At 32.2% G+C, this 14356-nt stretch overlaps 1 protein-coding gene across 1 annotated transcript; it reads left to right on the plus strand.

Moving 5' to 3' along the window:
- Positions 1-1891: 1891 nt before the first annotated feature.
- Positions 1892-13634, plus strand: LOC148951566 (uncharacterized). The gene is made up of 8 exons (XM_089090336.1): positions 1892-2808; positions 4477-4647; positions 7874-8044; positions 11901-11982; positions 12127-12608; positions 12660-12943; positions 13280-13329; positions 13413-13634. Exons 1-8 carry the CDS (start codon positions 2739-2741, stop codon positions 13603-13605), a joined length of 1503 nt encoding a protein of 500 aa, XP_088946462.1. The 5' UTR covers positions 1892-2738; the 3' UTR covers positions 13606-13634.
- The last annotated feature ends 722 nt before the right edge of the window (positions 13635-14356 follow it).

Consider the following 14356-nt stretch of genomic DNA (forward strand, 5'->3'; position numbering starts at 1 on the left):
CTCCATCTCAAGGCCCTTCAGCCAGGAAGTGCAATGGGGGGATGGGGGCCAGCCATCCTCTGGGGTACTTGGCTCACAAATGATACATAATAGTTTGCTTATAATACAGCCAATCAGGGATAAAAAATTACTTGGCCTATTTTTGTTCCCCCTTACTCATATCTTCTTACTTTTCTAACCTAATAAATAAAACATTATTAAGACTTTATGGGATAAATATCAGCATACATATATTAAACTGGCAATGCACGTTGCCAGCATATGTAAATTGATAGTATCTAATCAAAAGATAATATAATTAACATATATTCTTAAATAATATATATAATTAACATTTTAACTTACTAACTCCACTATTTATTGCACTTTTCATTACAGTATTAATTACTGTTTTGAATTAACTATTTATTTGATTCAAATTTAATTTAATTAGTAAAAAAAATATATTAAATAATTGAATTGGCTGAATTAAGTAAATTAAATTAGTTTAATTAAGTTATAATTAGTTTAATTTATTTAATTACAGTTTTAACTGTAATTAAAGTATGAACTGCAATTAATTGACATATTGTAATTAAAGTATGTAAAGCAATAGTATCAAATCAAAGGACAACACACTTTATTCTTTTATCTAAGATTCCTGATGGAGATACAGCTTCTAATAGTGAGGATGGGCAGGCAGATGCAAACATCACCAACTTCCAGAAGACATACAAGCAATGCCATATTGCTGATATGTAAAATCTGGACAAACTGAGGAACACTCTAAAAGAAATTAACTAGATGAGAAAATTGAAACTTAATGGTATTAAAGTGCATGTTTATGCAATTGTTGTGACCTGTCAAGTAGGCAAACTTATAAGACTTGTAAATCAGAAGAGGGTTAACATGGAAGTGTGGCAATACCTTTCTAGAGCATGCTTTTGGCCCTAGATTCATTGCAGAAAATTTCATTTCCTAACCTAACACCTTTCCAAGATAGCAAAAAGTAGCTAAACTAGAATTTTACCTGTCATAGTAAAAAACCAAATGGGGCTCTTTTCTGATACTAAAAGGTTTTCCTAAGAACAGCAGAAACAGTAGACTGATTGGTAATAAACATTAAAAATATTTAGTCTACCTATTATTGATAAAAGCTTCCTTTGCTCCAGTTCCCCTCCCCCTTATTATCTAGTAGAACTAAGATAAAAACCTGCCATGTCATTCAAAATACAATGCTAAGTTGATGTACCACAGTTACCTAATGCACCTGCATGGATTTACTGTGATAGTATTTCATAAATATGTCAGTAAATGAATATTGTAGTTTCTCCATTTTTAGACCACAATGTGTAATCAGGGTGTGTCCATTCACAAAAGTTTTTCTTCATGAAGATTTCGCTTTCAATGAAAGTACAAAGCAAAGGTATTGTTTGATTGAAATAACCATTAAAGATTTGTTCAAAATCTAGGACGGGGTGGAGAGAATAACCATGTATCCTTGTCCCATCAATACACTCATAAGTAATTTTATTTCTTGTAAGGTATGTTTCATGTTATTATTATTTTGTTACTCAGTTTTATTTGATTGATAAAACCACATATGATTGCATTGAGTAGTAGGTTCTTGTTTTTATGATTAGGTCATCTTGTTTTAGGTATTAATTAAAATATTGAAAAATTAGCCCTAAACCCTTCTATAAATGGGTCATATTTTGTGTAACACAGAACTAATACATGCCAGGCATAAAAAGACATACATCTTGCAACTTTGGTTCCAACATGTATAGTTATGTCCCATTTTTCTCCTACAGGTTTGTGCTGCAATTGCAATAATATTAACCATTATATAGCAATAGTATTGATTAGACAATTTTTTTTTGAGGGGGTTGCGTATTAACCCCCACACCCAAGACCAGTTATTGGGGGTTGGGGGGATCACTTATCAACTCTTCAGTGGCTAATTATTTGTTTTTGAGGGTTTTTCTATCATTTGAATATTTAAATTCTTTTTGCATCTGCTTTTAGATCAATTGTCACTAAATCAGACAGGAACAGCTAATTATGGACTTTGCAAAATACATAACTTTATATGACCAAAATAGTAAATGCCTTGGATAATTACTAAAATTAGTCCTATGTTGATATTATTATATAAAGTGACAACATATTAGCCACAAGGATAAATAAATTTTCTGCACTTAGAGACATGCATATGCTACATCTTTAGATCATCTACAGAATATTCATTTTATCATCTTGGTTCTATAATTTGATTTGAAGTAAGCAATAAATTATTTTTTAGCTTTTTTAAATTCCTTAGTTTTTTTCATCATTAAAACCATCAACATATCTTTCATCAGAGTAATTTTGAAAGCACTTGACTTAAGACAAGATTTGCTGGTAAACTGTCATACATCTTCCTGGGTCCTAGTTTGGGCTTTAAATATGATTGAGGAAGTTTTGTTTTTTTCAAGGTAATATTTCAAGGCCTGCTTTCTGCAATTTTATCATATATGCATTACTCCAATAAAATTCAAGGCACTAAAAAAAGACATTAAAAATTAGACAAAAGAAAAATTATTTTCAGAAAGTTGTTAAAAACTTAAAGAAAATATCAGTTGGAAAATCTATCTCAGTGAATACATAACAATCTGCACGTCTGTGGAAAGAATTCAATACTTGAGTGCCATTCCCAAGTGTTGTAGATAGTATTGTATGTTCTATAGTTGACATTAACTTATTTCAGAAATAATATAATGGATGTGCCTCAAATTCCAAACGTGGCTGAGCCTATCACCATTCCTAAGACTTCTGTTGTTAAAAAGGGTAAGTTATCCAATAAAAATTTGGTAACAAAATAAAAAGAAAGCTGCTTTTCTAGAGTAAATAATTGCTTCTTTTTCCTCATGCTTCTAAAGTTCTCCTCAGTAAAAATAATAAAAAGAAAGAACATGCAACTGCATAAAAGCTAGGCAATGAAATAGCTGGGCTATTTTGCTACACAAAAGTCTAATTTATTAGCTATATATTTTCATTTTGTGGAGACAACAAGTCGTCAAACTGAAAAATTTTCTCTTACTATTTTCTATTTGCAGGCATAAACAATAAGAAAAACTAGAAAGCAATAAGAAAAAAGCATTACTACTAAAGAGTCTATTTTGTGTTGAAGCCACAATAAGTATCTATTAATTATAAGGACTAGTTTTATTATAATTGTCTGTAATAATATAATTATATATTAATTATAGGGACTAGTTTATGTCTCTTATAATAAGCATTTTTTAAAACCAAAGCCAAATGGAAGAGGATACACCAAACAATCTTACTTTTTCAGTTACCACTAAGCTCCCCTCTTGGTAACTAACCTACAAGCTGTTGGTTTTTTATCTTGTGACATTCATTATTGTCTTTGTCTTGCTATTTTTATCTGTATTATTTCCTTGGTAAAAAGCACATAATTCCATCAGATTTTTTCAACCTGTCCAAATTCTGTCAAGTTTCCCAGTTTTCCCATACTTGTTATCAAGAGCTGTTCAGCTGTTCAATAGATTTTGAGTAGGAGGGATGCAAAAAATTGATTATGTCTAGTTTTTTTTAGTAGATTTTTGACTAATTCCCCTTTCCCATCATCCACATGTTCACTTATGTTCCAAGTATTGTTTTTTGCATAAATATTTGTATATGTTTGCTGTAGCTAAGTGTGATTATCTAATAGATAGCCTACCAAAGATATTCCATGTTTTATTTTTCCAGGAAACATTGTCTTTTTGTTTATTGTAAATAATGTTTTCATCATATGGATTTGTTGACTTGTTTAATGATAGTTTGACCTCAAGTAGTATGATTTGTATGTTCGTTGTGTCTTCAAATTGCAAGCTCGCCTCAGGCCATATTTGCTGCCAATTGAGAGCCTTGTAAAAAGGAAGATTTTTTTGGGGGGGGTTGTTGTAAAAAAGATTCATATAATTGGTGATAATCTTTCAGTTATTTCATTAGAATTAGAAGGGAAAATATTCCAATTATCAGCTATAGTGCGGTATTTCAATGTTTCTGTCAAACAGGAAGTGGGGTATCTATTTTCTCTTGTGAATATGCATATGTATTCCAAAATCATTTTGCCAGTATTGAATCTGAAACAAAATGAATAAAAGATGCAAAAATAGAATTAATCAAACTATTTTGTTTTTTGATGCTAAAGGAAACTGGGACTAGCATTGAAAGGAAAAAGCATCATTGCCACCAATCGTTTGGTGGCTGCTGGATGATTAGCCTATCAACCACAACCTGTGGACGAATTTTCAGGACTCTTTTTGAACTCTAAATCTAGACATTTTGTGTTGGCTAGTTGCCAAAGATAGTTTGATTTCTGTCCTTATAAGGGTCATTATTCATTCTCGTGGCTGTTCTGTTGAAAAAGGGGAAGCAGTTGGGCTTGTTGTGTAAGCTTTTCTATTGAATGTCTTTTATATCCCTTTTATGTATACTTTCTTTCAGAAATCGCAGAGGCTTTACCAAGTGACCATGAGGATTTTTTTGACTTTCCAAACTACATTTTGTCTCCTAAAAGGGAAGATGTTCCTATGGGTACTTTTTGTCGTTTTTCAGGACCATGTAAACTTGAACTTGACACCCAGGAAACGGGCTCCACATGTTTGGACAGTGAAGGTATATTTCAAGCATTTGGTTTATGTATATTAAAATATATTGGGTAATATTTTGCTGGGAAAAGCTGGAACAAGTTACACTTCGCTAGGTCTTCATCATCTTAAGATTTGAAACTGCTGAAGCCAAAACAAGAGGAAAAAAACAATTTGATACTATGCAATGGCTTATGGACAACAATTCCTACAAATTCTTGAATTCGCAAATTTCTCTATAAAAAATTTGCTAATTTTGTTCAAAGAACTTGTTTCACTTACAAAATGAAATATTGAGCATTAGTGTTGTCTTGTACTGTAGTAGTAAGTAGTATTTTAGTGTAAATATTTTGTACTTGTAGATGATGGCACATCTTTTTTCACTCTGCTTGTTTTATCTCCATTGTTGTAATCTAGCAGAAAATATATTATTATTATTATGTAAAGCTTTCAAATAGCATTATTAAACGTTTATAGTAAGAATCAGTTTTCATTCTGAATTTTTAAAAAACACATCAAAGCAATTTAAGTGTTAAACACAAAACAATTCACTCAGTGTCAAATATTCCCCTAAAATAGACCTCTATTTTTAAAAGGAAAGACAGAGTTGTTACGCATTCCCTTTAAAGGGAATGCTACCATATGTAGAAATTTCCATAAGCAACTCTAGAAAAACCCACTTTAAACAAAGGTCAAGTAAACAAAAGTTTAAATGGTGAGATGTTCATTATAATGTTCAGTCACAACTTAGTCACAAAGTAAAACCACTTAAAGCAATGACATGCACATCAGCTTTGACATTTTTCTTATCATAGTGTTTTTAGTAGAGGACAAAGATTTTGTAGATATTTTATAATATAAAATAATGGAACTACAATTTCATCATAAATGGAACTCAGAAAAGTTTCTCCAGTGAAACTTTTCTCCACTGGAGAAACTTTTCTAAGTGCCATTTATGATGAAATTATTAATTCTGATCGTTTTAACATACATCTACAAAATTATATGGTGCAATCGTTTAGAATCTCTGATAATAATCTAACTGGAAAACGATTAGCCTTTAAGAGTGTTTTTTTCTTATGGAAGCTTGAAGGGGTAATATAAAGTTTGGAATGTAATTGAAGCCACCGCCAAAGGATTCTCCTAAGAGGGGGAGCATCCTACAAGCAGGACGTGCGTTGTATTTGCTTTGTTTTTATTTGTGTTGTAGTATGCCATGGAGAGTAACCTGTTGTATTTGATTGCCTTAATGCATTTTTAGTGGATAAAAAGGGAAATTAATTTTTTTTTCTTTTTTGAAAAAGGGAGTCTATAGTTTGGATGATGAAAATATTGTATTGGATTAATTTAGTTTTTTAATTTTCAGAGGTATAAAGAAGGAGAAAATAGAGGAAGAGAAGTTTTTTGGTGGTAGTACTTGGTTGAAGTTTGTAATTTTGTTTAATTTATTTTTTAATAGGAGAAAAATGAAGATGAGGGGTAAAAGGGAAAAAGAGGAAATAAAAGGAAAAAAAAATGAAAATATAGGATAAAAACACAGAAAATGATAATGAAGGCTAATAATCCTTATTACAAATTTTGATCATGTTAAATAGTCATAGTAGCAGACCGTGTTTTCATCAATATTGTTTGAATACCCAATTTAAAAAAATAAATGTCCTTTTTAAATAATGTAGGTGACATTAAAGTTTTGAAATTATGTGAAAAAGATTATTATGTCACCTAGAGGAGAGGAGGTGGGATTAAAAAAAAAGAGATAAAAAAAAGAAGAAGAGTGCTTTACATAAAATGAAATTGTGATATACCATTTACCCTTGTGTTTTTTTTTCAGTTGCCCTTTCACCGCTACTGAGAAAGGGTCGTCCAATTTTAGTTTTGTGTTTTATTTTAGGTTTTTTTTTATGTTTTTTTTTTTATTTTTATCAGTTTTATTCTGCACTGAAGACGGTCAAGCGGAGGTCTTGACCGAAATATTTGCAAAATTTTTCAATTTTTTCACTGGCTGTTAATTGTCCTCGTTTTCTTCCTTTCTTCGTGATTTTATCTTTTATCATGATTAGCCAGTGTGGTCTCAGAAATGATTTTTTGTAGTATTAGTTTGAAAAAGGAAATTCCCCACTTCACGTATCCCCCATCCCAACTAAAGTACTCATCTTCCATTCTCCCACACACTCCACTCAAGTATTGATCTACTACATGCCATATCGATCCCTCCAATTCCGAATTTCAAGAGAAAAGAATATACCAGTAGAAGCCAAGGTAACTGATAGCGAATACACCTCCGAAACTGTGGTCCCACATACTGTGAGTCACAAACCTTGAGCTCACAGCATCAATTTACTTTCATCCCATTATAGACGTTACAGGACCATTCAGGTTTTATGGTTTGGCCAACTCTGTTGTAAGTTCCATGTTCACAAAAAAAACTGTAAAGTTTAACAGCGTTATTCCCATCATTTTCTAAATTAGTCAGGTTTAAGGCTTGGAAAGGTGGTCATTCATTAAACTCTGAAAGGAGTCCACTTCTGATGGCAACCTTGCTTTTTGCACCACTATGTAGTGGACGCTGTTGGGCTTCAAAAGGGCAATCAAAGAAAGAGGGGTACAATTTGAGTTTTTCGTTTATTTGTAATGAGCAAACATAAAACTTTAAAAATTAAATTTTGCCAGATATATTTCCCCAAAGAAACTAAAAGTGATATTGTAAATCCAAGATAAAAAAAAAGAATTTAAAATAATAACGAACTAAAATTACTTGAGTTTAATTTAAGTATAGCATTTGTTAAACTTGAAAAGCCTTGAGACATTATTTTTGTTTTTATGTTTTAGCTGGTGTAATGAAAAATAAGAACACCACACAAAAAAAATGTTGCCACCTAAGTACAAATGATACTCTGAGCTTTTGAGATATGCGTCGTAAGCTCATACCTACTTTTATGATATAAATGTGTGACATTTTAGTGCAGCGGTACCTTCCCCACTGTTAATATGGGCGTTTTTAATAGTTTTAGAACATCTCGGTAAAGTCATCAAATTGGTTTGCTATTAATCAAATTACCTTTCATTAATTATCACGGTTTCATAAAATTATAACGCTTAAATTTGTTCAGGTCTTGTGTTTCGTTTCATTTTTTACATTTGTAGTCTGTCAATCTTGTAAGGTTTTCATTATTTCTTGGTAAATTATTGAGTATATTTAATTGTAATTTTATTATTTTCTGTCTCTTTGTTTATTTTTATTTTTGTTGTATAAGCGTATGATACTTCATCAATTGAAGCTGAAACAATTATAGAAACTTCTATTTATGCTCTATCGCCTGAGCATCAACAGCTACCTGTGGCTACTGCATCCAGAATATCCAACTTAAAATCTGAATTGGACTCTCAAAATCTGAATTGGACTCCCATGGACAACAATGACGAAGGTATATTTGAAACTAGTAGTGTTGTGTAGTTAGTTTGAAACAGAAATATTTTGTAATCCAGTGCTTAGTCTATTTCTTGTGTTTTTTTTATTATACATTTTTCCATGGTAGTGCCTGAATAAAATGCAATGTGGCAACAATAAATGGTGTCAGTTATTATGCTTTCTACTGTCAACCTCATCCCGTGCTTACTCAGAATTTTTGCTTAAGATAAGCTGCAAGTATAATTACTAACTATTCGTTTCCAGAGTTAAATAATACTGCTAGTACTACTAACGACTCACCAGAGCACCAGAACGCGTGAGGCCAACACAGCTAAGCGCGCTCCTCCTTCATCAAAATTTATTCAAAGCCCCTCTTTGCACCCTTCAGGACGTACCCATTTCCCTTAATTTTTCTTTATGACGTTCTCCCACCCCAACCGCGAACCCTAGACGGTTGGCCGAAAAGGACAATCTTCTGGCAATCTGTATCTTTTTATCCGCAGATCGGGCTCTATCCATCTCAACCGTTCTCTCAATTATAGCAATAGAAAGCGGAAATGAACCACAATGTTTGTACAGCCTATCGTTGGAAATATAGTCAGTCAGTCGGGTACCCAAAACAATGCGTAGGCAATTTCTCTGGAAAACATCTAGCAAATCTTCCTCCGTTTTTCGGAGCATCCATACTTCAGAACCATATTTGACCATTCTCATCACTGTAGCTTCCAATATTCTAATCTTGGTCTGAAGACATGTCTTACTATTCTTGCAAAAATTTTTCAACTGTGAAAAAACATCCTGAGCTTTGGCAATTCTACTTTTAACATCTCCAAGGTACCCATCGTCTTCACTAATAATACTACCGAGGTAAGTAAAGCTGTTCACTTGATCGGTCTTTTCGTTACCCAAAGTCACCTTTTTTTCACTTATTCCTAGCCTTAGCGACTTATTCTTCTTAACATTAATTTTCAAAGCTATTCTAGCACCTTCAACTCGCAAAATCTCTAAAAGTTCATTCATTTTGCTTACACTTTCATCTATGATGTTTAAATCATCAGCATAATCTGTGTCCTGGAAAGTTATAATTCTCCATCTTATTCCGTGTTCTCCCATTGCCTTTCCTGTGCTCCTTAAGACAATGTCCATCAAAATGATCTATATAAAAATGGGGATTGAACCCACCCCTTCTTAACTTGAAATTCAGTACAAAACTAGCTAAATTATAGCTTTAATACGAAATTTCTACCCTTCCTAAAATCCCACTGCTCTTCCCTTAAAACTTCATCTACATCATATTTGGCCTTGTTATTTTTGAATCTTTTAAGTACTGTCACTAATTCTTCCTCACAAAACAAATCTTCCTTCACATCCAAGGTATCACAAATTTTTTAATTTTTTCTTTATATTTTCCTGTAAATTTATCCCGGTTTAGCACATTCTCAAAATGTTCTGCCCACCTCTCTTTAAGTCTTTACTTATCGCTAATTTTGGCTCCATTCCCATCTTTAGTGGGGCAAGTCCAGATTGGCTGCTCCCTCTCAATTTATTAATCTGCCAGGACAGTATTTTACTATTATGCCGTCTAGCTGCATCTTCCAGATCGTTGGCAATTTTATCCATGGTCTCTACTTCACACCTCCTAAGATCATATTTTAATGCTTTCTCTGCTTTCTTTGCATTACTGGTATTTTCATATGATCTATCACCCATTTAATTCTTGTACAGGCCCCTCCTCCTCTCTATTAAACATAAATCATTTTCACTAGTATTCCTAGCTGCGTTTCTAACCTTCTTCCCTCAGACATCATCAGCAACCTCACAAATTATTTCCTTAAAATTATCCCATCCATCTTCTAAATTGCCAAATTTTAAACTCTCCAATTTTGTATTCAACTGTTCCAAGAAAGTTTCTCTCAAATTCTCATCCTGGAGTCTACCAATGTCATGGCTTCTCAGAGGGTAGTTACCCTTCCAAGATTTCAGCTTCAAATTAACCATAGACACTACTAGATGGTGATCATTACTTTTAGCATCAATAACAGCACTCCTATATATCCTAGGATCTTGTATTTATCCTTACAATAGCGTAATGAATAAGGTTATCTTTGAATACAATCCGTAGTAGATAATTGATTAGAAAGAGGTTTTTAGCCCTAAAACACCCCCAACCATTAGTCAGAATCCTGTGTAGATGCTGTGTCGTTTACTAGGATATAATTTCCTCGAGGGATGCTACTCCTCAAGTGGGAATAGAGTTGATCGTGAGGTCCTCAGTCCTTTGGGCCAAGGCACCTGACTGGGTCAAGGCAGCCCTCTGCAGAGGCCTTTGTTTATATATCTTGATCTTGCGCCCTGCTGCAGTTGTCCTCCTGTAGAGGATCCTCCACGATGATGTTCTGCATCAACATGCAATTTAACCCATTGCCGGGAGAAGATATGTAACTCACGAGACGTGTCACTACGCCGGTGGGCCCTGCTAAGTATGCATTAGAGGGGCTTTCTTCCTCCTCCGCCTGTATTTACGGCCCATGGGAGAGGGAGCCCGAGTTTCTGTTATGGACCTCAGGGTGCGTTTTTTGTGCGTTTTTTTCTAAAAAAGTGTTGAAACTATTTTAAAAATTGGGAATTTGAAAGAAACTGGCAAGTCCGGCTTATTGCCAAAAGCCTATAAATATGATGAAAATTTTTGATATTTTGGTTTATTTTATTTTTTAAGGTGGACGTCAATTATCATGTCTTGGGAAAGAAAGAAATTATTTATAGAGCAATTTTTTTATGAAAAAAAAATCACGACACCTTAATAGCAAATGACAGTTAAGAAGCAAAGTATAGTTGAACAATGAATAACAATAAAAGTGTGCAAAATTTCAGTTTTAATAATTAAAATTTTGTGCTTTGTCAAATTTAATTAAATAATTTTGCTTATTAATTGTCACAGTTCAAGGTGACAACACTGGCGAAAATGCGGTACTCACCGAGAAACCTCAAAATTCTGAACCACCAAAATAAAAATATTAAAAAATGAGGTTTTCAGTTATGAATAGACCTAAGATGGGACTAAGGGCTTAATTTTTATTTTATTTTGAAGTTCATGGTACTTTAAACCAATCAAAGAATTGAGCCTGCCGATTGTGTTGACCAATGTAAAATCCAGATGACAGTTCTGCGAACAACTGCGTCTCTTTTATCGTCTCCTAGACATCTATCATCACGCTGATAGCAATGCTAAAAAAATTCTTCCCTTAAAGGAATTTCTAAATAAATGAAAATCATTAACGTTAAAAAAAAAATAAAAATCAAGCATTTCAGTCTACAAAAAATGTTAGTAGGCTGAAAACAAAAGCTGAAAATCAATTTAGTTTAAACCTAAGTTTGTTCAGAAATCGCGGTGATAGGTGGGCACTTTTCCCTGTAGATCCCCAGTTTTAGAGCTACGTAATTATTTTCTGTTGTTTATGAGTTTATTGGTACAATGACCTTCCTAATTTATGGAATGTTGCTGTTAAATTAGTTTTCAAATTGAAGTTATGATACAAGTTTAATATAAGTTCAACTAGGGGTAGAAAAGGAAATTATTGGTTAAAACCTATCAAGTTTTTTTTCAATCCTGTATGACTTTCAAGTCTTAAAGCTAGTAAAGAGTTTGTAGGTTATTCTTCCAATTCTAATTTTTCTATGAAGTGAAACTAATTTCAAGTTTTGTTCAGAAAGTGGTACAGATTTTTGTTTCATCGAAAGTGGTAGGCAGTGTAGATCCCAAACAGGTAACAGTTATAGAATGTTCACCTTTCATTTGTAATTGCTATGATGTCTAATTATTGAATCGTTTTCATCTTATTTAATTTTAATAAAAAAATTTTTTTTCACTACAGAGCTAATTCATTCTACTGTGTGCAGTTCTGATGGTATGGATCAACCAAAACTCCTTGGCCCAAAACATTTGTCACCAAGCTCGTCTGAGTTAGAACTACAGGGAAGTGCATCGCTAGCTGTCACACAGAATCATTCTACAAATGTTAGTTTCAATTCATTCGAATTGGATTCTGAAACAAAAAACTTGGACAATCATAAGATATATTGGAACAGTTCCTTGCGCAGTAAAATACAAAAAACACTGAAAAGACTGAAAAAAAACCATATAAAGATAAAGCAATATATTTGTGATGTATGTGACAAGAGCTTTTCTAAGTCAAGCATTTTCATTCAGCACCAAAGAATACACACTGGGGAGAAACTGTTTAAATGTGAGGTCTGTGATAAAACTTTTTCTGTGTCAAGCAGTTTGATTAAGCACCAAACAGTGCACACTGGGGAGAAACCGTTTAAATGTGAGGTCTGTGAGAAAACTTTTTTTGTGTCAAGAAATTTGATTCAGCACCAAAGAGTGCACACGGGGGAGAAACCGTTCATATGTGAGGTCTGTGAGAAAATTATTGCTGCGTCAAGCAAGTTGATTCAGCACCAAAGAGTGCACACTGGGGAGAAACCGTTGAAATGTGAGGTCTGTGAGAATACTTTTTATCAGTCAAGCATTTTGATTGAGCACCAAAGAGTACACACTGGAGAGAAACCGTTTAAATGTGAGGTCTGTGAAAAAACTTTTTCAAACAATTTGATTCACCACCAAAAAGTTCACAATAGGGAGAAACCATTTAAATGTGAGGTCTGTCAGAAAGCTTTTTCTAAGTCAAGCAATTTGATTCAGCACCAAAGAGTGCACACTGGGGAGAAACCGTTTAAATGTGAGGTCTGTGATAAAACTTTTTGTCAGTCAAGCAGTTTGATTAACCACCAAAAAGTGCACAATAGGGAGAAACCATTTAAATGTGAGGTCTGTCAGAAAGCCTTTTCTCTGTCAAGCAATTTGATAACACACCAAAGAGTGCACACTGGGGAGAAACCATTTAAATGTAAGGTCTTTGACAGAGCCTTTCCTAAGTCAAGCAATTTGATATAACACCAAAGAGTGCACACTGGGGAGTAACCGTTTAAATGTGTGATCAGTGAGAAAACTTTTTCTCAGTTAAGCCGTTTGATAGCGCACCAAAGAATTCACACTGGGGAGTACCCGTTTAAATATGAGGTAAGTGAAAAAAATTTTTCTCGGTCAAGCAGTTTGATTACGCACCATAAAATGCACAAGAGGGAATAACCGTTTAAATGTGAGATATTTCAAAAAGCCTTTTGTCAGTAAAGTCGTTTGATTACTCACCAAAGGGTACACACTGGGGAGTAACCATTTAAATGTGAGATCTGTGAGAAAACTTTTTCTCAGTCAAGCCATTTGATTAAACACAAAGAGTGCACACTGGGGAGAAACCGTTTAAATGTGTGGTATGTGAAAAAACTTTTTGTGTGTCAAGCAGTTTGATTAAGCACCAAAGAGTGCACACTGGGGAGAAACCGTTTAAATGTGAGTTCTGTGAGAAAAAGTTTTATCAATTAAGCAATTTGATTCAGCACCGAAGAGTACACACTAGGGATGAACCGTTTAAGTGTGATATATGCAAGGTAGAATATTCTTCTAAATTAAATCTTAATAATCATATAACAACCCATTTTTCGAAAAAGTGCTAGTTCACATTGTACAAATAACAATTTCTGTGGTCTTGCTGAACCCTATTATACCTCTGCTTCTTTTTTTATGTATATCTGTTTTTATATATATATATATATATATATATATATATATATATATATATATATATATATATATATATATATATATATATATATATATATATATATATATATATATATATATATATATATATATATATATATATATATATATATATATATATATATATATATATATATATATATATATATATATATATATATATATATATATATATATATATATATATATATATATATATATATATATATATATATATATATATATATATATATATATATATATATATATATATATATATATATATATATATATATATATATATATATATATATATATATATATATATATATATATATATATATATATATATATATATATATATATATATATATATATATATATATATATATATATATATATATATATATATATATATATATATATATATATATATATATATATATATATATATATATATATATATATATATATATATATTTGTTATTGTTTATTATACCTCTGCTTCTTTTTTTTTGCTCTTTTTTATGTTTATATCAGTTTCTTAATTAATTCCTTTTTTTCTTTGAATATTATTGTTTATTTCTTCGGTGATTTCTCCTTTGCTTATTGTTTTAGCTTGTTCGTTCCTTTGTCTATGGCTCCCCCCTAAAAAACAACCAAATC

This window comes from Artemia sp. Qi Xiang Cuo, chromosome 6, assembly GCF_049724085.1.
Source record: "Artemia sp. Qi Xiang Cuo chromosome 6, ASM4972408v1, whole genome shotgun sequence".
In the NCBI taxonomy this organism is placed as follows: Eukaryota; Metazoa; Arthropoda; class Branchiopoda; order Anostraca; family Artemiidae; genus Artemia; species Artemia sp. Qi Xiang Cuo.